Source organism: Rhipicephalus microplus, chromosome 3 (assembly GCF_043290135.1).
Source record: "Rhipicephalus microplus isolate Deutch F79 chromosome 3, USDA_Rmic, whole genome shotgun sequence".
Classification (NCBI taxonomy): Eukaryota; Metazoa; Arthropoda; class Arachnida; order Ixodida; family Ixodidae; genus Rhipicephalus; species Rhipicephalus microplus.
In genome coordinates, this window is record NC_134702.1 from 4,375,724 (window position 1) to 4,403,675 (window position 27,952).

The window sequence follows — 27,952 nt, forward strand, 5'->3', positions numbered from 1 at the left end:
AGTGGATCACACCATCAATTCACTGTAGTTTCCGCTGCTCGTCCCGTACTCTTGTGGAAGCATGCCACACTGCAGAATTTTGCTCCCCAATGCCATCACACGAGTGCTAATAGTGTATCGGCGAGAGGCCATGGTCTGTTACATGTTCACTTGTGCAGGCCTGAGCACTTTGTGGCAGTGCTTGGGCCAGCTGTTGCGCATGGGTAGCAAGGGTGGTTACACGAGATTGAACGCCGCCATAAGCGGCTTCGCATCTAAAACACGTGCCTAGAGCTGCTCTTGGGAGAAGAGAGGCACACTTATTTATTGGCTGGCCTTAATGTGATTGACTGCTGCCCAATTCTGAGGCTTAGTTTCTAGGGTAGTCAAACATAACCAGTTGTTACAAAACAGTCACTTTCTTCCTCTTAGCATTTACCTTGACTATAATGCAACTGCACCGGTGGAAGAAGAGGTCCAGAAATCCATCATATATGCCTTGCAGGTGGCTTGGGGAAATCCAACAAGCAACCATGAGGGAGGTGAAGTAGTCTCTTTTCAAATTCTTGGATGTTTATTTTGTTTTTCACTGGTGCATAAATCAGCTGTTTTAGTCTGTGTAGTATCAACAGTGCATTGTCCTGGTGAGTATGTAATCCTCACTGTCTGCTTGCCTAATGATATTGTGGGTAGCTCAATTCGTCTATCTGTACTTGAGGAGGAGTATGTGAAAAAAGGACTGCCTCTATGATTTGGCCTTTTTAATGTTGGAAAGGACTTAACAAAGTAGCTGATTGGGCTAGTTAGTTTAGCATATTTAAGGTTTAACAGAGCAAAGAAATACATGGCGGACGAAAAAAGGACAGGACAAGCGCTGACTTCCAACTAAAATTTTATTGACAAGAAGGCTGTTAATATACCCGAGTGAAGAGAAAAAAAAAGAGCGAGAAAATGACAGATGTAAAGATAAGAAATATTAACAATCACTGAGCCTGCTACGCCAACCCTCGCACCTGACAGAGCAACTGGTGGCTTGCTTACGCATGTGCTCCTTTCAAGCGCAATCTGAGCAGCCTCATAGATTATACCAACCAAATCCAATTATCCAACCAAATCTCGAATATGCAGGCATCATATGGGACTTTTACACAAAATCTAACATTAATGCATTAGAAATGACTCAATGCTGAGAAGTTAGGTTTATTTTTTCTAAATATAGAATAAATGACTCTCCCACAGCTTTAATGAAACTACATAGCATTCAGACTGTACAACTTTGAAGGACAATTGACAGGCTAAAATTTTTTTTCCTACTTAAAAACAATTGTTTCTCTCTTCACTCACAGGCCTATGGGTCCCCACTTACAGCACACAAGGCATCATAATGATCTTGCTTTAATGCCATACAGCACCAGAACTAACCTATTTAAGTTTTCCTTCTTACAAACTGTTAACAGTTGGGATACCCTGGAGGCATCACAAATATTAAACGCAGATTCTATTTAACATAAATCTACTCGATGTTATCAACAGTGTCACATTAATTAACCCTGTGTTCCTTAGGTTTTGTGTTACTTTTTTTAGTAGTTCAAAAATCTTATTGTTCTCTTCGATATTATGCGTGTGCATTATGTTCTCTATTAATATTTTGTTTGTTTCTGATGATATTGTTATTCATTCTTTGGGTCTTAAAGTTGCTTTATTTTGTTGTGCTTTTCTATATTTCTTTTCTGTCATTTCTGACTTCACTCATCAATGTATTCATTTATGTACTGTCCTTCTGCATGAACCTAATTAAGGTCTACGGTATTGTATAAATAAAAAATATAATTTGTTTTTGGAGCAGTAATGCTTTGTATAATGGCTGGCTACCAAATTTTCAGGCCATAAATGTCGGGCTAGTAGTTTTGCTGTTAATGTCATTTCAGAATATATATAAAAATCCATGCAATAAAAATATGAAACTTCCTGAGAAAATAAATTAGAGATACTCATGTCTTTGCTGCGTTTTAGTGGGACTTATCTATTACCAATTCACTTGACTGAGCTCTTTTCAGATGCTGTTTATGAGGCTAGATGTACTGCAGTTTTTGCTGTTGTCTTTCATTAGGTAGAAAAGTGGACTCTTTGGGTCAACTCTCACTGTCACTCAGGTTACAGGATAGTTTTATTCTATAACAATGGTTACTAAAAGAATTAAACAACTGAATTTTATAGCACACGGAACTGTGCTATGAAGAGCATTTGATGATTACAAATGTTTCACTGGTTTTTGGAAGATGAAAAAAAAGTTTTGACTCTAGCAAATAAAAAACAGTGGTGATGACATTTAGTTAAGCATTACTTGACAAAACAAAAAAGTTTGGGAAGTTGTGTGAATGAGGATGTTTGGTTATGACGTATATGAAAAAAATTTAGGCTCACTCTATTTCAGAAAACGTTCGGATAACATATTTCAGAATTTACAGTAAACTGGTGTGCAAAGAGCAAAGTGCTTGCATATTGCATGCTTCTTCACATAAACAATTCGTTCAAGTACAGCCACAAAGATATTTTCTGCCTGCAGGAACTGAAGCACGTAGAATTATAGATGAGGCCCGTATGTCAGTTGCAAACATGATTGGAGCATCGCCATCAGGTTTGTATAGTTACAGATGTTGTGCATGCTCGCTTAAGGGCACGCGATTAAGCATTTTTTGTCTCATTTTACAGAAATTGTCTTCACATCAGGAGGGACAGAGGTTTGCTCATTAACTTGCACTATGCTGGTGTTTGCTGCACCAAGTTCTTATTATGTGATCTGAGCATGCATTAACACCAATCCAGCTCTCATTTTCATGTTTTTCTTTCTATTTGCAGAGCAACAATATGATCATTCACTCACTTGTGCGCCACTTCAAGAACACAAGAAGCAGCTTTGCAGCTCTCTCAAATTCCAAAATTCCTCATGTCATCACCAGCAACATTGAGCACAATTCAATCCTGCTTACCCTGAAAGACTTGTATGAGGATGAGCGAATAGGTAAGGGTGTTTTAAATATGATACAAAGCCAGTTCAGAGGCTACCTCTGAACAAAGTTTCAAATGCATCTGTGTCTCGTCTCTTGCTGAAGTGTTTTCTTTGCTAGATAAAGGTCTGAGATGAGGCTAGTTGGAAGCTGCTGACGGGGTAGGAGTGGACAACGGAAAAAGAAGGAAATAAAGAATGGCATTCAAGTGCTGGTTATGTGCAAAACAGTGCATTTATCTTAAACAATGTATGTACAACTGGCCTTAATAGGAACTTAGTCAAAGGCAAAACTACTCTTAACATCCAATACTAGCTGAAGCTACCAAGCAAACTGTAATTCGTTAGGGTTTTTGAGAAAATAGAGCTTTACAGTTAAGTTTGTAAAGATTCTGCAACTGAAAACTCTTTATTTTGTGGAGGCCATATTGTTTTTTTTTTTTTGCTTTTTTTGTAGTTTGTGCAACCAGAGCATATATATATATATATATATATTTGTGGTGTTTTGGAGAGCAGAACCAATTTTATAAATTTTAGATGTGCTGTACAGACTTGGTTCTTTAGACAGAATTGTGCCTCAAGAGGTGAAGCCTCTGTTGCAGATTTTCGCTAAATATTGAAATAGGATCCACCACACAAAAATAAGGAACTTCTGTGCTTTCTGGATTTTATATGTCTGTCATGATGGTCTCTGTTACTATCTCTGCCTCTTGCATTTCTACAAGAATTGCAAACAAGCTTAGCTTCTTGTTGACAAACGCTTCACCTTGAATTTATATACTTGAAACAGGTAGATTGATCGGTTAACTTGAAAGGAGCAGGTGGTGTGAAATTTTTAGGGAGCTTAGAGGTGGTCTTTTTGTTGAGATACAAAGACAGCAGCGGCTATTGAAATCAAGTAACTTCCATAGAGACAAATTTTATAAACAGTTAGAAAACCATCAGTGGTGTTTGTGATTGTTAGCAAGTGAACAAACAGTCTTAGAGATTCACTTACTATATTGATGCAGAACAGCTGCAGCAGCCTTGCTGCATGAAAGAGAAAGATGACGATGGTTGCTGGTTGTCGATGAACACCTGCCATCTTGGTCGCCAAACTCTGTTCATTATATATAGATTAATAATTAAGTTACTCGTAACATTGTCGGTGGAGGTGGACGACTTCCATACCTCGATGGACACACGCAGCGGTCACAACACCAGTGTCCCTCGGCTACTCCAACTGCCAGTACCTTATCAACGCCAACTTCTTCAGCCGAGTCCACAACCTACGTCACCCTCCGGCCTCTGCGGGATCCTGGCACTTTCTCCGCTGACGGTACCATCAACCTTGACTCCTGGCTGCACCGGTATGAGCATGTTAGCGCTACCCATCACTGGGATCCAACGCTCATGCTCGCGAATGTTCGGTTCTACCTCGACGGCACGCCGCTGACATGCTATAAAACCAATGAACCTGAGTTCACGAGCTGGGATCTCTTCAAAATGAAGATCCATGATCTATTTTGCGATTCATCTGGTCGCCAGCTCGCTGCCAAGAAGACCCTCGGCATTCGCACCCAGACGTCTACTGAATCGTGCGTCTCATACATTCTTGACGTCCTGGCGCTTGTAGCAAGGCCGACCAGCGCATGCCTGAGGACGAGAAAGTTAATCACGTCCTAAAAGGGATTGCTGACGATGCCTTCAACCTGCTGGTCTTTAATAATGTCACGAGCATTGACACGATCCTGACAGAATGCCACAGTCTCTGACGAGACCTCGCTACGCCCGCTCACCATCCCATGCTCGCCGTTAATCTTGTTTGCCCCCGCAACGCCGTCCTGTCTCTCTGACCTATTCGCAGCACCCCGACGGGAAAACTAGGCAGTGCAGCTTCTGGAGGTGGAGCTGCATTGATGACGACCTCTGCTAGAAATCCTCGTGTAACATTATAGACCACCCGGAATCTTCTGGATGTTACTTTAAACAATGTACCTGTGCGCATGTTGATCAATACTGGGGCGCATGTGTCCATCATAAGTGCTGCTCTTCGTCGCCGACTTAAGAAAGTTGTCACACCTGCCTTGAACCGAGCCATTAAAGTCGCCGACGGTGGAACTGCCACTATTATTGCCATGTGCTCTGCCTGTGTGACTATTGCAGATAGAAGCACTGCTGTTCTTTTCACCTTCATCGAAAATTGCCCTCATGATCTAATTCTAGGTATAGATTTTCTAACCGCTCACTCTGCCCTTATAGACTGTTCAGCCGGCTGTCTTGACCTTGAAATGCCTTTACTTTCCGATCCGACTGGCCCACCTCAAAGCCGTCTCTGCTGCATCGATTTCATACGCCTTCCGCCTAACGGTGTTACACACATCGACCTCTCCTCTATGCCACCTGTACCTGATGGCAATTACATGGTGGCACCAATTTATGCCGTGATGCTTACGCATGGCGTTGCTGTTCTGCTCATGATTTTCACAATTGCTAGAAATCGTGCATGCTTTCCTCTTGCCAATTTTGTCCTCGCTGCCCAAATTCTTCCCCAAGGTATCTGCCTGGTCGAAATTATTGCCCTACAACACCATACTCTTGAGCCCTTCAGAGTGGATGATTGCTGCAGCTCAAACCATGATCCAACTCTATAATGTTTATCAGGTGCCGACTTTGAATGCATGGTGCCATCAGACCTCACTCCTGATCAAGCTGAAGCCCTCCGTCACATTCTGAAGTCCTATCGTGACATTAACTTCGCCAGCATGTCCTTAAGCCGAACGAGTGTTGTTACTCATTGCATAAACACAGGCAACGGGAGTCCAATTCACTGACGTCTATATCGTGTTTCCGCATCCGAGCGTACAGTCATACTACAGGAAGTCGACAAGATGGTTGCTAAAGACATAATCGAGCCCTCGTGTAGCCCCTGCGCCTCTCCTGTCGTCCTGATCAGAAAGAAGGATGGAACGTGACGCTTTTGTGTAGATTATCTGCATCTCAATAAAATTACTACGAAAGATGTTTACTCGTTGCCTAAAATTGACGACGCCTTATGGTGTACACGTATCCCAAAGGAGTACGGCCACCAGCGTGGGTCCGGTCTTAGCGAGCCGCAGGGCACGCGTTAACCGTCGCCGTGGCGAGGACACTATACTGCTCAAGGTCGCAACACTTTATTGTGGCAACACCAAACGCAGTACAGCCCGTTGCAAAGGCACGGCGGGAAAGCAAATAGGCTTATCCATGCCACGGGCATAAAAGTACTGCTCAGGGTGCCACGAGCACGTCTACGCGGTAAAGGTGATCCACGGAGACACCGGGACCAAGGCTTGGTTGCTCGAGCGAGGGCAAAGGCGCTCGCGTTGGCTTCGAAGGGAGACGGGTCGGCGTAGCTAGGCCACGCACTAAAACACCGTACCACCCTTCGGCCGTACGTACGCAGTGGGGCAACAAAAAGTGAGCGTTCGCCGCGGGCGCGAGGCGCCGTCAGCGAAGTCCGACGAGCCCCGAGCGACAGGAGCCGACGGATGGAAAAGATTGCGTGGCTCACCGTTTGCAGTCCCGGAGAGTATCTCTCTGCCCGCTCCCGACACAGCGCGCGATAACCTCTCGGGAGACTCCGCGCGCGGCGCCACAGTCAACATCCGCTACCGGGTGGGGGGGGGTTAAACGTCACTCCGCTCTCCCAGCGCGGCAGACAGCAAAGGAGGGCAGACATGTCGGAACATGAGAACGGCAGAAAAGGCGGCAAAGCCCGCGCAAAGGCAGCAGGCTAGCCTCAATTCCCACAGCCTTAGACTGTCTTTACGGTGCTACGTATTTCTCCGCTATCAATTTTCGATCCGGCTATTGGCAGATCGCTGTCGACAAGACGGACCGCGAGAAGACCGCATTCTTCACTTCTGGCGGTCTTTATCATTTCAAGGTAATGCTTTTCGGTCTCTGTAATGCACCAGCCACATTCAAAAAATGGACTCGTTGCTCCAAGGTTTCAAATGGTCAATGTGCTTATGTTGTTTAGACGACGTTATCATTTTCTCGCCCACGTTCGACTCCTATCTTGATCGCTTATCGGCAGTTCTTGACGTTTTCCATCGAGCCGGACTTTGATTGAACTCTTCGAAAAGCCACTTCGCTTGTCGTCGAATAATCGTTTTTGGCCACCGCATCGATGCCGCAGGAGTCCGCTCGGATCCTGAGAAAATTTGCGCTGTTACGGACTTTCCTGTCCCGAAGTCCACAAAGGATGTTCGCAGTTTTCTGAGACTGTGCTCTTATTTCCAATGCTTTGTTAAGGACTTCGCAACCATTGCACGCCCGCTCACAAACCTCCTGAAGAAGGGCACCCCGTTTTCCTGGGGCACTGATCAAGCCTCATCTTTTTCTCAGCTCACGACCCTGCTTACAACATTGCTGATTTTAGCTCATTTCGATCCATCAGCTTCAATCGAGATTCGCACTGACGCTAGTGGGAATGGCATGGGAGCAATGTTATTGCAACACCAACGGGGACATGACCATGTTATGTAGCCTATGCAAGCCGACTGCTATCTACCGCCGAGCGCAACTATTTAATCGCGGAGCGTGAGTGCCTTGCTCTTGTGTGGGTAGTCGCCAAGTTTCTCCCGCGTTCCGTGTAGTCGCCAATCACCACGCGCTCTGCTGGCTGGCCTCACTCAAAGATGCCACAGGACGCTTCGCTCGTTAGGCCCTACGTTTACAATAATACAGATTCACCGTAACGGACAAAACAGACCAGTTACATCAAGATGCGGATTGTTTATCCCGCTACCCTGTGAAAGAAGCCGCCCATACTGACACCTTTCCAGACGTTCTGTCTGTGACGCAGTTACTCAACCTTGGCAACGAACAACGCCGAGATGCTTCTTTGCGAGCCATCATTGACAAGCTGGAGGCAATGCCTCACGACGCATCTCTACAAGTCGTCCTGCTCAAAGACGGGATCCTGTATCACCGTAACCTCGATCTCCCCGTCATACCAGCACATCTTCGAGCGACTGTCCTCAACCAACTTCATGACGCTCCTTTGGCGGGTCACTTGGGCGTTTTTTGCACATACGACCGTGCACGTCGTCGTTTCTTTTGTCCTGGTCTCGCCCTTTCTGTTCAACGCTACGTCGCTGCTTGTGAGTCCTGCCAGCGCTGCGAAAAGCCATCTTTCCTATCAGCAGGATTCCTTCAGCCGATTGACGTCCCCACCGAACCTTTTTTTCGAGTTGGCCTCGTCCTGCTTGGCCCATTCCCAATCTCCAGCTCGGGCAACAAATAGATTGCTGCCGCCACTGACTATGCGACATGGTACGCTATCACACAAACACTTCCGACAAGTTGTGCAAACTACCGTATTTACTCGCATAATCCTCGCACTTTTTTTGCCAGAAAATCGATGCAAAGTTGGGGGGTGCGAGAACTACGCGGGGAAAGCTTTTCACGAAAATGCAGAGAGCGAAAAAGAAAACGAAGTGGCCGCGAATCGGGATTCTCACACCAGCAACTTACAGCAAGCTTTAAGAAGTACTAATTAGAACTTACCTCAACAATAAAAGCAGAGGTTCAACACAAGGCAAGATTTATTTGAGACACAAAAAGTGGAATCAAATAGTCGAGAATTAGAATATCATACACGAAGCTTGTGGGCGTTGCGGTAGCGGTCGGCGCTCAACAGGAGCCCTCAAAAGGTAAGCGTAGGACGTCAGTATTGGGCTGATGGCTATTTAACAGAATCGTCCGCAGTTTTCTTTTGAAGAAATAAAGTTTACCATCAATCCCAGTTTTAGGCACACGGCAGGCCCAACGCGTCTTGGTGGCTTTCAGATGCCGTCACCAGTAGCGAACACAAAACTCGTAGGCTCCGAAAGGCCTACCGGCGGCCCTGTTGCCGTTGTTTAGTGTATGATCTATCACTTGCAACTTGAAGCAGCCGTGCGGCTTCAGTATCGCCCCATAACGTGCCAAGATTACCTACACAACATACAAAACATGCCGCAACGCGCACCGGCCACTTCGGCTTGGCTTGGATTGTATTGAATCTCCATGCAATAGTACACTTGATGCTTAAGAGATGGTGCGCGCTATCATCATCAATGGCTAGAATGAGCAGACGACATTATTGCGGCAGTTTTCTGGGGTGCGATAATTACTCGAGGAAAAAAAATTCATATTTTTTCTTGGGCGATGTGGGAGCTGTGAGAATTATGCAAGTGCGAGGATTACGCGAGTAAATACGGTATGTGGCGGAATGCTTGGTGTACGATATAATTTTAGTACACGGAGCTCCACGACGCCAACTCCTCACTGACCGGGGCCGGGCCTTCCTCTCAGCTGTCGTCTATGAAATCTTGCGCTCTTGCTCTGTGAAGCACAAGTTTGCCACATCATACCATTCGCAAACGAATGTTCTTACGGAGTGCCTGCACAGGACCATAACCGACATGCTTTCTAAATATGTAGCAGCTGACCATGAGGACTGAGACATTCATTTGCCATATGTGACGTTCGCATATGATTCGTCGCGTCACGACACTGCCGGCTATTCGCCATTCTATCTTTTATACGACAGGGAGCATGCCCTGCCTTTTGACACCTTGCTGCCCTTGGAACTAGCGCCATCATGCTCGCCGAGCTCTTTGCATCATATATAGATTAATAAATAAGTTACTCGTAACATATCATGAGGCAGTGATGTAGGGCGCACATTTGTTGCAATGATATGTGTTCAGGTAAGGTGCTTTTTTGTGCAATAGTCATCGAATCGGTAGGAGTATGGGTAGGTAGCTATACAAACAGACTTGTCGCATAGTTCTCTTCGAATGTGACAGCAGTCCTCTCGTCTCTCTGCCACTGGGAGAGTGAAGAGAACGGCTCTTGTTTCTGGGTGTTTTAGTGCAAAAGCTATAGTCAGTGACAAACACCCCACAACTGTGCATAGGTGGTTTTCTATCTAGTGAAAGCCTGGGTGACACTGGCCATTATAGAAATGGATGAAGGAATGACAAGTAATAAAGTGAATCTGGACAGCTTGTGCAATTTACAGCACAGAAAAGTCGAATTCGCTGTAAAAAGGAAGCCAAGAAAAAAATGAATATAGTAGTAGTGTAATGTGCCAGAAACTAAACATTGCCCCCTTTTTGTCCTGCTTTACTAAGAATGACTATTTTTAAATGATACGTGCAGACCTCACAGTTGTTCCTGTCTCCAAGGTCACTGGTAGTGTGTCTGCTGAAGAAGTTATCTCTGCTATTCAACCGAATACTTGCTTTGTCACCATCATGCTGGCAAACAACGAGACTGGAATAATTCAGGTGAGCTTTTAGGCACTTTAACAGTGAATATTCAAATTGAAGAATGCCATCCGTCGACAAGTGCTGTTTGCCATCTTTTCTTGTGTGAAAAAACAAAACCAGATACATACCGCAGTATTTGAGCAGCTAGCCGCTGGTTTGCCGCCTTCAGTCTGAGGTGTGTTCTGACTACTTTGTGTGCTGTGCTGCTAACAAGAGAGCTGCAACTTAAAAAACCTGCTTTAAATAATCTAATGGTTAAAACTTAGTTGGAACAAATTCCTCACCCACTCGTACATAGCCTAGCATCAATCTATTCAATGACTACGCTATAGTGGCTTGGCCATTAGTCAGTGTGTACTGCGATAACGTTTCACCACATGAAATTTAACTGCACCTCCATTTTGGTGGCATCATATTGTTCTGCAAAAATTAATCTGCCTGTCTCTGGCAGTAGAGACCAGTCAGTCAATCATTCCAAATTTTGCACATTTGTGGCAATGCCTTTATGGATAGCATCAAAAAAAAAATATCTCAGTGATCGCACTTTTGCACCAACTGCGCCAAAGTAGGACAAATGAGATTTACTGCGCCATCCTCCTAATATCAACAGAAATGGTGCCAAAATGCGCCGAAGTCTGATTTGGGATGGTATATCATTGGCGATAGCCTCGCTGAGGTGTCAGTACATGAGCACCTTGTTCTCGGGGCCACCAAAGTCACAATCACGTAGTGCCTATTTTATTACGCTGAATAAACTGTGGTCCCGCGTGCGTCCTAAAATCCACTATGCTATATTTGGTGCCGACGCAACTCTGTTTTGCAAGTTCGCTTAATGGCGAAACACACTCTCTGCAGGGGTTCCTGACGTTCAGTCCAATCGGTAGAGTGAAACTAAGGCCGCGATTTATCGGCGGACGTCGTTCGTTCTAGGAATGCTGCTGATAGCTTGTTTGAAGAGTTGCATGGCATGTAATAAAGCGATTTTCAATAATAACTGCACCCGTGCTGCCAGAATGTCTGTCGCGCCTATGTCTGGACATCGCAATGCAATTTTTCGTGCTTCGCATCCGCAGAAGAACATGTAAATGATGGGAACATGTTGGCACTTTTTCTCTAACACATTTTATCCATGGATCATCATACAGAAGAGCTGTTCCACCAGCACATCTACGTTCATAATCGCTGTGGCAGTGAAAGTCCCTAAAAAACCCCCTGCCCTTTCGAATTCAAGGTTGCTATGGTCCGAAATGGAAACTCTCGCGTGCTTTCTTTTTAAATATCATCTCATTTATAAAAGCATGCCTCCTAGTTGGAAGAGCCACAATTCGGTTTTAATACCCGCAGCTATAGTGAGGACATATCGCTGGGAGCTCTGGTGTCGGAAGGCCTGTGAAGCGGCTTCGCCCTGTTACACGATCGTCTCTCTCGCTTTACAGGGTCAATAGCTGATAGTTAGAAAAAGAATTGAACATCACAGCATCGCATTCATTGCTTCGTTTTCAAGGAAGGGATGGAGGGGTGGCTGCTGCGTTGCTTGAATTAGCTGGCGCGCACAATCTCGAGGCATAATGAGACTGTTCGTCTCATTATGCCATTATCCCTGACGTTTCTAGGTCCTTCCTGTTTCTTGGACACGGGGGGGCACGTTCCTCTCTGCTTGAGTAACAATCAATGGGAGGCCTGGCATACGGGGTGATTCTATCGCATTCGCCCTCAGTGCAAAGGAGATAGGTCTGCTCTTCTTATCTTTGCTTTAGCCGCGTTCGTCTTGCCCTAGCTTACGCGCTCTTACTCGTGTGTAAAATATGATGCACTGGGGGATGATATCGATTGGGACATTACACAAAACATGGCGGCCAGTGGCGTGGCCAGGGGGGGGGGGGGGGGGGGGAGCACATCAGGAACGTGCCCTCCGAATTTTTTCGCCATGGCATATATAGAGCAAAATGACCCCCCCCCCCCCCCCCCCCGTCAGATCAAGGTGCACCCCCCCCCCACCCCCAAATTTTCTTAAAGTTTTGGCTACACCACTGGCAACGGAAAAACCAGTTGAGAATGTCCATATAATTGCTATCCCATTAAAAACAAGATTAATCATGCATTCGTGTTGCCTTAGGCATATGCATATGGTACCCTGTGAGATTTTTTTTGTGCACTTCTTTTTAGAGGACACCGCAGGGGGTTTTTAAAGTATAGACAGAAAGCTCTAGCCACATAAAATATTGCTGCAAAAGGAAAATGATGTTTGTTATATTGTGTAGTTTCAGCACAGATATGAGTGCTGCAGAAGGCCGGCTTTCTGAGACTAGCTGAATGACGTCGCATTACGCGCAGCAGTCTAATCAGTTGTGAAGAAAAAGAACCTATTTTTATTTTTGAAGTCATCTTAGGGAAATGCGCTTGGGCCTGTGCGAGTCTAGCGTTGTACATCACAGCACTTGTTTAGCACATCTGCTAATAGCCACATAGGTGTATTTATATTGTTATTTCATGAAGTACAATTTTATGCAGCCAGTATTCTGTTTATTTGTTGCATTTTTGATGGAGGTGAAAATGCTGTAGGCCTGTGTGCTCAGATTTGGGAGCACGTTAAAGAACCCCAGGTGGTCAAAATTTCCGGGGCCCTCCACTACGGCGTCTCTAATAATCATATGGTGGTTTTGGGACGTTAAACCCCAAATATCAGTTAATCAATTCTGTTTATTTGCTACAAATATAATCACTGAACAAGATTTTCCAGAATGCTAAACAGCATGACACCATTGTTCTTGCATCAACTGAAATAGGGAGTGCTTTTAGGACGATTGGCTCCATGAAATTGGCAATGAATCTAAATATTTCTAGCTCTTCACGAGAGCCTTAGAATAATTTTTAATGTCCTTGAATGTGAATTCAACTTGCTTCTCTTCCAGGATTTCAAGTTAGCTGCTCCAGATTGCTCCAAAATGGAAAATTTTGCTGCTTCAAAGTGTTTCAAAGTAGAAAGTTTTACTGCTGCAAATGAAAAATTTTGCTGCTCTAAAGTGCTCCAAAATTGAATGTTTGCTGCTCCGAAAATTGCTCCAAATCAGAAGACCTCAGCGGCATCATTGAAAATGAGATGGCGGCCATTGAAGAGTGTGCCAGTTTGAGTTAAGGCAAGCAACCTTGTAATAATAAGCATCTCCAGCTGTGTGCTCCGTTGCATGTGTGGTGTAGCACTATTTTAAACGTACCAGGCACATAGGCAAGGGGAGCCCAGGGGGTTCCCCCTTGCCTATGTGAAAATGAAAAGCAAACACTATTCAATGAACTCATGAAAAACAGCTACCAAAGAATGTTTATTCTGAAAGCATGGCAACGCTCGCTGAGAAATTCAGCGTTCGGTTCGTGAATCAACACCACAACAAAAACACCACTCACTCATATGTCTGAGGTGTCATCGAAACCGTTGCACGTACAGGGAAGAATACATCCGAATGACTCACAAGTCTACGACCACATTCTCTCTACCTATCGCCAAAGACCGTCGATTGGAGAAGATAGCCGAAGACATTGTATACATGGAGAGCTTGAAAAAGAGATTTTTAGTATAAAATGTGATGGCTTCGACGAACCATTAACCCATTAGATCCCACTTGCGCCTATCCAAACTCCACGACCATTTGTCCGCTGTGTCTGTTTTCGGGCAGGGGTGCGCGTGGCGCAAAAGAGGAAAGAGTGTAAACAATTTGTTATGGTTTGGAGACACACCTGTTCAATGAGTGTTTATGTAGCTCTCCAGTTATTCGTCTTTTGCATGCCAACGGAAGCGTCACAATTTTGCGAACTTGCTCATAACTCTTGGGAAAGTAAGGAGTCCACCACCATTGTTATTTTCGTTGTTATACGCTTGGTACCGCGTTGTTCGCATTTTCGTTAGAAAATAGCAATGTTCCTCGTACGTGTAGTGGCTTAAACTTCAAGGGATGTCTGATAACTGCTGTAGGGTAGGGTGCTGAACACCCTACCCTAGAGCCTTGAATTCGCCCGCAACAAATGTTTTACTCCTTTACCGCAAGGCTTTATAAGAATGAGTGACAGAAGGAATGGATCGCCGCCGTATGTTGAGACTGATGAGCTGCTCAGACATTGTGCGAATTAATGCATCGCTTCTTGTTCTCAAGCTTTCATGCTGTCGTATCGGCGCTCGTTGGATGCACTCAATCATGTTGACGCTGGTGAACGACGAAAGTTATCGTAGCTTAAGCATGTGTTGGTTCGGTTCGACCACCATGCAAGGGCACTTCGCTCAAACTTTCTTTATTTATTGTTTACGGAAACAGCAATGCGGCAATCGTTGACTTCAGAAAGAACAAGCATGGACTTAGACATTGTATTTGTAATCAAAACATATTATATGTTCACCAAGAGCGCCACCTCATATCTGGGCCTTGTTGCGCTGGTCTGCGAAAATCTGCTCTCATATTCACCGGCATGACGATCACCTTCTACCCCTCCGAAGTAGGATGCCATCACGTCACCTTGGCGGCCCTCTTCAAAACTTGTCACCTCTCCCACGGCGCCATCTACTGATACTTTTCAGCAGTCCGACTGATTGCACTACACCATCAAACACTCATTTTTTGATTGAGCGAATTTTGCTATTCCTGAGCAACAGACTTCACTAACTGACGCCTCACTGACTGACCCTCTATCGCCGTGTGCTTGGGGCCAGGCCGGTAAGCCAGGTAAGCTTCTGTACGAACGATTCGTGTATAAGTAGCACAGCAAAACCTGCGGGGAAAGGGCTACAGCCTACTTGCAGATTAGTCTGTGGAATCAGACGGTGCCACTTCGATTTCACGAGTTCTCCCAATCTCGCGCAATTTTTGGGGCTTGGTGGTTAGGACGATCTCACCACTGCCTCCAGTTTGTTAGGACCGGGTCCCGCAGGTGACCCTCGCCACCAGAATCATCCTTTGTACTTTTGCAGGACAGACGGGTGTTTATTTACATCTCATGAGGATTGAGAAGGAAAAGAAGAGGAAAAGAGTAACATACAACCATCTTCGACTTATAAAGCCAGCCTTCGGACAACCCTGAGACACCCGGTGCCCGCAGTTCCCGCCAATCGGATCGCTCAACGACCCGGCGACGAGGGTGAGAGTTCCACATGGTGAAAGGAAAGGGAAGAGTGTCCTTGACTTTCAGGGTTGCAGGCGCTCATGCGGAATGACTTCCCAATGGCTTTGTACACGCATTGCTCGTCGCATTTCCTGAACTCTTGTTTCACTGATGCCTCAGCTGTCCAAAACATTCGACGGGATTTTGGCACAATTAGCAAAGTGTGCACTTTCTTTCGTGTGTCACCAAAAAGGACGGCAGTCTTTTTGGGTGACTAAAAAAGGCATCTAGAAGCGTCTGCAAAGTTATTCGGCTGGCTGCGTCAATATTGTGAAACAAGGTGGTTACAGCGTCACGGGTCATTTGCATTGTTTGGAGAAGCACTTTCTGAGAGAGTTCGCTCATTTCAAGAGTTTATGGACACCTTCCATGGCAAAGCAACAGCGTCCACCGCTCATTGCCCTCATCAGCGAATCTGTTCATCCAACTCTCTGTTAGTGAGACATTTTTAGGCCTCACAAACCACTTGTCTGTGTGTCTGCAGAGCCCATATATTAATATGAGCGTCACCTTGGAGCAGATTCATTTGGGGCTGACTAAGCTGGAAGAGATGGGAGCTAATGTAAAGAAAGAATTCTACAAAATATTTTGTCTATGTCAAGACAAAGTGGCAGAGTAAAGAGCGAGATTCTACGGGTGGTAGGAACACAAAGATACTGGGCAAGCTACGTTTGTAGTAGTTCTGTGGAAGATGTGCACGTTTTTAATTCCGTACACAGATGACCTGAAAGCTTCCCTTAAAGGGCACTTTGCAAACCATAGCAAAACACTGGGAAGCATACAATTTGTGTTGCCAAAGCAAGCCTCCAAAGGCAAATTTGAATCTGTGCAGCCGACCTTCGATTTTTACTTGAGCTATATGGAAACCGCTCATATCCTTACACTAAAAGGTCAATGGGAAACCTCGAAAACTAAATGGCAAGCCATGCTAGAGGACGAATTTCCCCACTTGCGACAAACACTTTAGCTTAATGCGACAAAGCCCTCTTCCCGAACATTTTTGCACACCTCAAGATATTGACAACGCTCCCAGTAAGTATATCTGCTGCAGAACGCAGCTTCTTGACACTGAAAACAGGGAATACATATTTGAAGAACTGTACAGCGGAGGAACAGCCTAATGGTCTGGCACTATAGTGCCCATTCAGTGGATACAAGTCAGTGGGGATGAAGCTATTGCTGTGTTTATGGAGAAACTGTGATGGATGAAAATTGCAGTGTGAACCACTCTCTTTCGGCCAGGCTGCATGATGGTTTTTCTTTTGCATTGACCTTTACTAGTATATGATACAGTAAAAGCTCGTTAATTCTGATTTCACGGGACAGGAAAAACTGTCCGAATTAACCGAATGCCGAATTAACGAATGAACAGGGAAAACAACATTTAAAATCAAGCTGCAGAAGCATACCTTTATTTGTTGAAGTATTTTGTAATTGTCGTCTGCGTTTTCGCGCAGATTCCGGCTGACATCACAATTTTTCTTAACTGTTCCAAATGGCCAACAGCACGCAAGCTGTCCGGAGTGTTCAGGCAAGCGTCCTCTAATATTAACAGCGCCTCCGAGACTTCCCGTGAGGTGCGATGAGGTCGCGGCTGTATCTCGTCGCATGATTCTTCGTTGGAATCGTGGTCTTCATGGGCGCCCGTGACATCATTAATCTCTTGATCGGTCAGGAGACCACACGTGGCGACACCATGATCAATCCCGATGTAGTCCTGAAAGGTCACATCTGTGGGAAGGACAGCATCGAAAGTCGGGCAGTCATCGTCGGTGGATTCGGCTGACACCTCCTCGATGCCATCGTCAGCTACTGCTGCATGCTCGGGCCTCACAAAACCGCTGTGCCGAAAACAGTTGGCGATGACTTGCGGCGGAGTGTTTTTCCACACGTGGGCGATGATGTGCACTGCGCCCAGTAAGTCCACCTGATACAACTTTCCAGCTTCTGAGCATATGATCATTCGCTCTAGCAGGTGCTTGCAATACTTCGACTACACGTAGTGAATGATACCCTGGTCCATCGGCTGAAGAGCAGAGGTAGAGTTGGGTGGCAAAAAAAACTACTTTGATGCTCTTCAGTTCGACTGTACAGTTATGGGCTCTGCAGTTGTCAACAACCATAATTATCTTGCGGTCCTTCGATGTGAAGTGCCGGTCCAACTGCTGCAGCCAGCCGCGAAAAATGTCCGATGTCATCCATGCCTTCCTGTTTGCTGTGTACTCGACAGGAAGGATTTTGACGTTCTTAAAACAACATGGCTTATTAAGCGCCTTCCGACGACAAGTAGTGGCAAGCGCTCCGTGCCAGTCATATTGGCAGCAAGAAGCACAGTTATCCTTTGCTTGCACTTCTTGACACCAATGCACGCGTCCCCTTTGAAAGTCACCGTCTTGTCGGGCAGAGCTCTTAAAAATACAGCAATTTCATCTGCATTGAACACGTCACGTGGTTCATATGCGGCGATGTGCTCCAGCAGCTTCACATTTCTCCACTCGGTGGTCACGCTTTCATCAACACTGGCCTTTTCGCCGCACAGACTCCTGAAGACAAGTTCGTGTCTCTCTCGAAACCTCGCAAACCACCCTTCTGACGCTTTGAACGATTCAATGTTCATCATTGCAGCGTACTTCTCACCTTGCCCCATGATGAGAGGCCCGCTCAAAGGCAGATGCGTGTTGCGACAGTCAGTAATCCACCGGAGCAAAGCTTCTTCGAGCTGGGGATGAGCTGCGGTTCACACCCGCTTTCTAGAGGCATGAAACTTCTCGCTTTCGAAGGCTTGTCGAATCTGTTGTTCATTTTTCACGTACGTTCCCAACGTGCTCCGCTTCACGTTGTACTTGGTCACAACCTGCTGTCGCGATTCGCCATTCTTCAGTGCTTCCAAAATTTCCACTTCAGTCGCCAAGTTCTTCGCGTCGTAGTTCTGCCGCTTTTTCGGCATTGCCATCACTGTAGCGCACGATGGTGGTGGCATGCAAATACGGTCACAATGGAGGAAAAAGAGAACTCCGCAAGAAGAGATGGTTTCGGCACGACAACACAAGGGAAAATCGCGTCGGAGGCGCTGTGTGTAGAAGAAAGAAGACCCCGACGTTCGGTGACGCTGCGATCGCCCCCACTAGTTGATGATGATGGAGATGCCACTCAGGTTTCGGTTTCACTCCAGTGGTGCCAGCGCTGCTTTATCACACTTTTGTGTAGCAGCAGCTGTCAGCATTTGTCCGAATTAAGCGGTGCGGAGCCGAATTCCGACGAAATAACGAAGGTTTGGTTCCATAGATTAACATGCACTTTGGCCGGGACCAATAGAGTCGTCCGAATTATCTGAATTTCTGAATTAATGGGTGCCAAATTAACGAGCTTTTACTGTAAAACCATCGGCAATGCCATTCTTTGAAATTGCTTGCTAAAATGAATGTTAACGTTCTGCCTCTTTTGTGTCAGGGAAACATCCATGTTTTAGTTTTTGTTGTCCAATAAAGTAGTTTTCCTGAATGTTTGTGTTCTTTGTGCAATAGTTCCTGCCATAAAATGGCTCTCGTTCTTCTCGCAGGCCTCTTGTTAAGACAGAGTGTGAGAAGTAGGGCAGAAAAAGTATTGAACACTTTTTTTTTTTTTGCTGTGCATGCGTATAAATGGATGACTGATTTTCTTGCATTCCACCCCCCTCCCTTTTTTTCTTTTTGTCACTCGTTTTCCCATTACTGACTCTTTATGGCCCTTCTTGGTCGAGATTATTTGATAAGAAAGCATCCTTTCGGGTGCAGACACACTAGCTTCACTGCAGTGTCAACATTTGCTTTCTATTGCTGACTAACTCTCCTCTTGTGCTGGATTCCACTATCATTTTCTTGTAATAATGAAGCACCTTTTATATTCCTTGGCAACTTTTTATTTGCCATAAAGAGTTTTTCAAACAATCGGTCCAAAAAAAAAAAAAAAGGCTGGTTTTGGGGCGTTAAACTCCACATATCATTCTGAAAAAAAAAAAAAAAAAGAAGCTACGTGCTTGCCGTGTTGATCCAACAAACTACTTGCTGCACTCGTGCGCTGTCTGAAGTGGTGTGGGGAATGCTCTCATGGCAAATGCACACGCAGCACATCAAGTGGCCAGGCAGTGATGGTATGATTGAATTAGGCAACATGCTAAATGTAACTAGCCAGGTATGATCAGTTCTACATGTTGGTAGTGCATTTCAATGAAACAGTGTCACTTTTCACTCAGTGGGGCACATATGGGATCATGTGCATCATGGAAAGCCATAATGTATTTCCATCTACTCTTGCTATGCCAGTTGCTGTGTATTCCCATACTTGCCAAGTCTCCCTGATTTGAACCATTTCTTATGTTTGTGGGGTTGGCAGGAGAACCTCCGAGAAATCGAAATTTCTAAGCATGATCTGTCCACATTGACAAAAGTTGAAATTTCGAACAATATGAATATTTTTGCTCCCCAAAGAAATTTGTATTTCCAAGATTCTACTGTAGTTAGAAAAAAACTCTAGTTTGTTTGGCCACTTTAAACCAATATAAGACCACAGTGCCCCTGTTTACTCTTACAGTGCTTGGGCAATTTGGGACACCCCCCTTCTCAAAGCTGTGTTTTTTTTTGTGTGTGTGAAAAAAGGGGGAAGGAGACGAGGTAAATTGGCACGCATCCCCTCCACTCCCCTCGTTTCAGAAATATCACAGATTCAGATTACTTGAACTTTGCAGGTATGCGTTTCCAGACCCTGTAATAGCTGTGCAACGCTCCTAGGCATCGCCGTCACATGTTTTTAGACAGTCATATGATCATAAGTGCTTTTCATTGGGCTAGTTAGTCACACATTGTAAAATGTAAAAACTGCGCAAAATAGAATGAAAAAAACACACAGGACCAGTGCTGTCCTGTGTGCAGCACTGGTATGTAGCAGGGCTTGTGTTTTTGTGATCCTTTCTTTTTTTGCACTGATCGAGGTGACTGGTACGGTGTGTTACTTTGTTCGTCTCATCTATATTGAGCTGTTTTTACCTGGAATAAGTGTTTTGGCAAAAAAGAAAAAAAAAGCTTTGTAGTGGGTACGCTAAGAAATAATGTTTTCCTGGTGTTTAATGTGTGGTACTGTTAAGTGTGTACTTTTAAGTGTATAAATACGAAGGGTGCGTATTTACGAGAATAAGGTAACACTACTTTAATCGAATGTACTGATTACTTGAGCAAATGCAAAGAGCATAAACTGGTTTTGTCAAATAAATTGGCATGGTGTTTTGGTTTGGAACAGCAACTGGTGTGTGTAAAAATACTGCTCAGCCTCTGTTCCCACTGCTCGTGCATTTGATTTTTTCCCTGCCTTGCGAGCTAAGCTTGACAAATAACCAGTGATAGATGTACGACACGTGCATATTTATAACAGATGGACATCGCACACGTGCGAGAGAGCATGATCGATGAGCATGGTTTTTCTGGTTCTTGTTGCTTATCCACTTTACAGTATGGTTTTCATGCAGCTAATTTGACAGATTTCACTCTTCCGTCTTTTAATGGCCTTGTGTAATCATGTCCTTTATTTGAGGTGCTTCCCCGGTGTCCAGTTCATAGACCACCCCAATTTCTTCAGCCCTGTATTTCTCAGTTCTAAAAGAATAACCTTGTACCGTACTTACTCTGTTGTAGTGCGACCACGATTGTAATGCAAGGTTTGGCTCTCATTACATCCAAGAAGAACATATAGGATTTTGATATTCAATTGTAATGCGAGGTTTGACTTTTGGTAACAAAAATGTGGAGAACTTGCATTACATTTGAGTGAACATGGTACTTTTATTATTGTACTAGTGTAGATATGCAAGGTACTCCTAATCAGAAGAGAGTACTTGGAAACGTTGAAAAGGTTTACTTGTGGTGCAGTCATAGATTATAGATATTGGAATCATGTGCTGCTGTTCATATGCTTGCAGATAACTAATTCTTATGCTCTTGAAAGAGTGTGCCACTAAGAACAATATAAAAATTCCCATTCATCGCTTGTTCGTGTATGAGAGTGCTCCTTTTATTTATAGCCAGTCGATACCATTGGGACCCTGCTGAAAGATGTCAACCAGCACAGAAAGGAGCACAGCCTCCCAGAGGTTCTATTTCACACTGATGCTGCACAAGCTCTTGGCAAAATGGCTGTGAACGTGGATGATCTGAAGGTGGATTATTTGTCCATTGCAGGGCATAAGGTAGGTGCAATCCACCTGTTTGTCGTTGTTTCATCATTCCTTGCTTAGACATATTGTTTCCAGGAGGTTGGGAAAGTTCATAAAAATTTGAACTGCTTTGTGTAGATAGGAGGAATGACCGCAAAATTTCGTATTTTATGATTTTCTTTGCGAAAGCTAAATGGGACTAAATTTTGTTGCTCGAGTATGTTTGTGTATCATTTGTGTAATACCTCCTGTTTTAGTTGGTGCATTTGTGTGGGTGCCTTTCAAGTACACAGAAAACCATCGGCATAACATTCAGATGTTGCAGTAGCCCGCAAACACATAAGGAGTAACTCAGAATTGATACAAAAGCAGCGGTGAATGGCTACATGATATTGCAACAGGTATGAGCTGATGAAGAAGAGGGGTGAGACATCGACTACGTACATAGAGGCGTTTCTGAATCGGGTAAGATGAATTCTGGAATGTCTGAAGAGGACAAAGTCGGGAATCTTCTGAAAGGTATTGCCGAGGACGTATCGCTCAGGACTACTTGATTTCATACACTAAAGGTTTCATACACTAAATGTTTGAAATACGCACTAAGAACAGAATTTTGCTGTCACATTCGACTCTTAAAGGTGAAGCTTAAATATATCCCATTTTTTAAAAACAAGTGTAGCATGAGAACTATTCTGTCTACGTTGTAGGTTCGGTAATTGTGAGTAGAAGATAAAAGGCACATACGCAGGCTGTGCAAATGTGCGACATCATTTCGTTTGCAATTGATAGGACTGTCAGCATGCTTATACACTGACTGGAAGGAAAGGTGTTACTAAATGCCACCATGTCTTCTATCAAGATAAAAATTTCTACTAATGGGTCTCGCATACACAGACAAGCTGTAGGGTTTTCTCGCTGTGAGGCTATTTTTGTGTGCTGTGTATTTGCTGTATGTTGAGCTAGCACTTTGTCGAGAGTCACTGCTGAGGTTGTCACTATTGATGTTTGGGCTAAGACTTAGTGTATAAGCAGCCAGTGGTTGCAAATTGCGGTGAAGTCTGGTGCTTTTTGTAGAAGACAGTGCCAGCTACACAGATTCTGCTGTAATTTACCTTTTTCATTTTCCTGTGCTGCTGTCTGCGATTTTCATAAAGCTTTGGTAGGGGCTGGGAAAACTGTTATTGCTAGAAGCAAAGCCTCCAAGATGGAGGAGAGATGTTTCACAACTTTTCCATTAGGGGGAATAGGGCATGCGCATGAGCATTGTGAAAAAAGGCAGATGGCTGTAGGGAACAATGCCAGCACAGTGTGTCATAGCCTCTGCTTTACACTACACTTGTCTGCATGAAATGTGGGTCAAAAAAGTGGTCTTTTTGACTGTAAAAAACATAGATAGCACAGCTGGAGGTGTCTCAATGTGTATGTTGAGGTGACGCTCATTATGGGAACCCCACTTTTTATGTGAACACCATTGTGAAAGTTTACCAATGTTTGAATCAGAGGTATGAGATGCAGCATGTCATATACCCATTTGCATAGATGTTTTCCACTATGATTTAACACTTGTTTCTATTACCTGTGTTTGTTACTGTTCAGGTGTTTTTACCATACACTGCTCATCATGAATCATACTTCTCAGCAACCTGTGTGGCTTTCATAATGCTTGCTGTATGTTTTGCCAGGTTTCAGTAGTATACTGCTTAATGCCTCAGTGCCCTGTTCTTTGTTACTTTGCCCAGTTTTATGGACCCAGAACAGGAGCCCTCTATTTCCGAGACTCGAAGCCACTGTATCCTCTCCTGTTTGGTGCAGGACAAGAGCGTGGTCTCAGGCCAGGGTGAGAGCATCTGCATATTGTTCAAAGATCAACCACATTTTGCTTGTATACAGCCCTGTACAATATAGTACAGGCAGAAAGAGGCACAATGAAGGAGGCCTCTGTTGCCCATTTTATTATGTCATCGGTTCTGCCCTTCGAAGAAGCACATTGTTTTTCAATTATTTTCATATACAATGTAGTATACCAAGAGTAGTCTGGTTAGCTAAAATTAATTTCATGAAATATTCACTCAAGTAAATTTGAAGAGAGATAAAGAAACGAAAAAGTCTGAAGTGTTGGTAGATATGATGTACAATTAAACCTGAATGTAATGAAGTTGATGAATTCCTGGAAAAACGTATTATAAAGAGGATTTTGTTATATGCAGGCTCAGTACAAAAATTTAAAAAATAAGTGCACAAATTAAACAAGTGGCAGTGGTGGAGGCGGTCATCTCATATGGCAGCAGAAAACTTTGATATTAAGGGCGCAGTTGCGATCGCTGGCACGCGTGCTATCTTGGCAAACATCAGTGCGCTTTCAACGCGAAGACACTGTGTGGAAAGAGCACTTCTCTCTGGAGCGGCCATGTTTGTTTACATCGACGTTTTGTCAGATTTCCGCGATATTAGATCCAAAAGAGTTGACTGCCAGCCTTACTTCGCACGTGCATTACAATTTGTTGCTATCGCATTCATTGCATTGCATTCAATGTGCCCTCGTGTTGTTTCTAGCATAATCGGCTAGTCGTGAAGACTATCTCGCGAACTCGGGGCGCAGTGCAAGACGGAAGCGCGTGGTTTGTAGTCATCCCCTGAAGATCCGACGCTGTCACCATAGTCTCGGAGAGTTTCAATCACTGCCTAATCTGACATCCCCTTAGCAGTGACAGCATGGCTGTATGCATTTAAGATAAAAAAAAAGCTGAACGTCGTTTTGGTCACTCTATGTGTGGGCAGTGAAACGATGCACGCGTGCACGGCATTGAAAATGAAGAGTGAACGACAAAGACACTGGGGAAAACTATTTCGCAAAGTGCCCTTCATATGCAGCGTGGCCTCACATATGTGACGCTAACTAAAAGCGTGGCACTGCCGACACAAAAGTGGTTTTCTTATTTTATTTTTGGCTTGGAGGTAAGGGGAGGGCACATAGGCGCATATGCCTGTGATGGCAAGAACAGCGGCAATGCTGGCTCATCGGGCGCAGGCCCGCCTGCTCGCCACGCGCACATTCACACGCAACAATGAGCGCTTGCTCTAGCCAGAGAGTCGCTGGGGCCAGGAGCGCGCCGTGGCTCGTGAGCTGCCGTGTTGGGCATCTTGTGATGCATGCTCGTGCAAAAATGACAATATCTGGGGCAAAATTTCTGGATTGTCCGAGGCGAAAATTCGTTGTATCAAAGATGTCTCCCACTGTTACTTTGTTACACAGAGGTTGCAAATACATGTGCTTTTAAGCAGTAACAGCGGGGAATAAAAAAACTTTGTTATATTGAGGACTTCGTCATATGGTGGTTCGTTATAAACAGGTTTATTTGTATGTGCTATTGCAATATATTAGTTTCTTAACCGTGCAAAAAAAAAAAAAGAGAATGGAATGGCAGCAGAGCACCTAGGCAAAAGAATAGTAGAAAACAATAATAGAACTCTGGTTATGCATTGGTTTGGGGAAATACAGAATGCAAACTGAAGTTGAAACGTTTTACTGTGCTAACAATAATGCATAAGAGCATGAATAGGTGTGAGAAACTCTTGGTTCAGAGAAAGGCTGAAATTTGTGTGGGTGCTATCACCCCCTGTAAGTTCTGCGCCTTGTGGGGCTCATGTGTTTCGCGCATAGGCCGCATTTAGTGTTCACAACCATCGATCGTAAGGTGGCGTTGTGCTCGCGATCGTTTATCATCATCAACGTGGTTAGCGCTGTAGTGGCAGCAGTGACGCCTGGCGGTGAGGCTGGGTGGCGGCACACGGCACATAAGCTGCTCTCTTTGGCGTGTGGCGGTTGGTGCAGATGGTTGTACCTTGATGGGGCCGCACGGTGTGCGGCGACTGCAGGCCGTACAATGTGAGTCCCTAGCATTGAGTCGAACATCGGCCCCGCCACCTTCGCATCACCTTGTGTTTGTCATGTCGATTGAGTGTATTGGAATACTGTGTAAGGAGGTTTCAGTGTGTTGATCACTAGTGATGTATTTTGATTTGACTGACAATAGATTTCAAGGTTATCAAATGTTACACATATAGTACAGTGGAGTGATGCATACAGTTTTCACATAAGTGTGAACTAAATTTTTTTAAAAAAGCCTAAGAACGAAACCAACTGTAGTAAAAGCTGTTTGTGAGCTATGATGACTCATTTTTGAGCTATTATGACTCATGTAGAATTTAAAAAGTGAAAGTAGCGTGCGCTAGTGGTGCAAGCTTGGGTTGCAGTGGTTGGCACCTCCTAGCTTGGTGAGGTGATGCTTGGCTTTGCTAAGGTTCTTGCTACTTTAGATCGGGTAAGCATGATGAAGCATTTTCTAAGATTTGAGCTCTACAATTATTCCTTTGCAATTGAGTGGTTATTATAACGTCATGAATTCTTCGGGGGGTCAGTCTGAACTCATCCCAGAAGTTTTTTTAGAATGTTTCAGTTTTTGATGGATTCTTGATTAGTAGGCTTGTGCGGATATTCGGGCACTTATAATTTTTGAATAACTATTACACCATTCGAATTTGCTTCAGTTTGAATTTATGTTAGTAGAAATTTCAAGGTATATGAAATGAACGAATACAAAGCTTGCATTGACATCATCACGACCGCCATTTTAGGGCCCTCAGCTGGTTGAGATGCTGTGTGACCTCAAAACGGTGCCGTTGTCAGATGGGAGGAGACGGGGCGCCTGGAGGCGCTTTGTCCCAGAGCCCTACAAAACTTATTTGCCCAGCATCATCATCCTTACGTCTGTCCTGGCATGACCTCCTCCCTAGGGTTTTGAGAGAAGGAAGATATGTTTTGGGCAGATGGTTATAACCCAGACAGGGAGGCTATTGCTCGACATGAAGGGCCAAGCAGACGTAGCCTGCCTCACGACTCCAGGCCAGAAAGACCCAGCAAAAGTAACTTCGGTTACACTGCTCGAAGCGGACGTATCTTAAAAAAAAAATGCGCAGCTGGAAACTGGTGGCATCCTATTCAGATGAAGGGGCTACTGCTCGGCGCAAGGGGCTTTGTGGTCATGGCCCAAGACGACTTGGCCCAGTGAAACTTATTCAGTCCTCCACAGACTGTGAGGGTACCATTTGGTGCACAGCCTGAGCGCTGAAGCCAGTGGCGTTCTACTCAGACAAAGAAGCGCCATTCAGCACGGCGAACCAAGTCAACGAGCAGGGATCAGAAACAACCAAACACTATCTTCTTGGCAAAGCCCGACAAGGCAACTAAACTACCGTAAAAGCCCGCATATAGCTTGGGCCCACATATAGTATGGGGTGTAATTTGGGAATAGCAAACTCAAGAACAAAGTTTTCACTTGAATATAGCCAGAGTAAAATGGAAAAATGTATTTCTTGACACACTTCATTCATCGTCGTCGTCGGACGCTCTCTCTTCCAAAGCTGTCTTGTCGAAAATGTTCTCTCACAACACATCATCCTCAGTGCTGTCAAGCGTGTTCGAGATGCAAACGAGCACCTTGGGAATTCAGGCCCAAGCCCTGACTATCCATGAGCACAGCATTGCTGGAGAGGCCTGTTTCAGCCGTCCGGCAAGGGTCTCTTCTGGTTCTCCGGGTCTCATCACTCTGCGTACAGGCGCTTGACATGGTTCCTAAATGGCCTATTAAGGCACACATCAAGCAGCTGCAGCTGTGATGTCATCCCTCCCAGGATGTCGACGAGCTTGGTGAGGAGGTAGTGCAGCAGTCGCTTTATGGAGTCAGTCAGGTGACACCGAAACCCGTCAAGCAAAAGCATCGAAGGGAGCCCCAGTAATGATCCGGGTCCTCGACACCACACGGATTTTATCCAGTCAAGCACTAGTGATTCGTCCATCCACCCCTTGTCTTGGCAGTGGACAGTGATATTTTGTGGGAACTTCTGCCCCTTCGGCAGCATCTTTCGTTTGAACACCACGTATGGTGGTAGTTTGCAATCGTTTGCAGTGCCGAAAAACATTACAGTTACCCGCGTTTTTTTGGTTCCCAGTTGATCGCAGGATAACTTGCCCGGAGCCTTTCTAATGCACTGTCACCGCCTAGGGCATATCCAGGTAGACTGGCGTTTGGTCCCTGTTGCCAATCTGGCCCAATTGAAAGGAGACAGCCTTTTGCAACGCAATTACATGCTTTTAAAACTTCACCAAGTTCTCCTTGTAGCTCTTTGGTAGCTTCTACGAGATCTACGTATGCTAACCTAGAGAGAACCCATGAAGAAAGGCACCCTATGCTTGCTCGCTTTGAAATCCTTCGGCTGAATGCCTTTGTCTCTGGCGATCTCTCTTGCGTTCACTTGTAGCAGCTCGATCTTAACAACGAGATATGCAGCTCGCTC

The 27,952-nt window shown here is 44.8% G+C and overlaps 1 protein-coding gene across 2 annotated transcripts in view; it reads left to right on the forward strand.

Moving 5' to 3' along the window:
• Nucleotides 1-27,952, forward strand: part of LOC119183856 (selenocysteine lyase) — a 47,767-nt gene that overhangs the window by 3,947 nt on the left and 15,868 nt on the right. Inside the window, exons 2-8 of one of the 2 annotated variants that reach the window (XM_037433802.2) lie at nucleotides 412-521; nucleotides 2,546-2,617; nucleotides 2,692-2,720; nucleotides 2,839-3,001; nucleotides 10,163-10,290; nucleotides 21,467-21,631; nucleotides 23,338-23,435. In XM_037433802.2, coding sequence (XP_037289699.2) covers nucleotides 412-521; nucleotides 2,546-2,617; nucleotides 2,692-2,720; nucleotides 2,839-3,001; nucleotides 10,163-10,290; nucleotides 21,467-21,631; nucleotides 23,338-23,435 — 765 coding nt within the window. The remainder of the gene's footprint in view (nucleotides 1-411; nucleotides 522-2,545; nucleotides 2,618-2,691; nucleotides 2,721-2,838; nucleotides 3,002-10,162; nucleotides 10,291-21,466; nucleotides 21,632-23,337; nucleotides 23,436-27,952) is intronic. The other variant, XM_037433803.2, reaches the window with a different exon arrangement.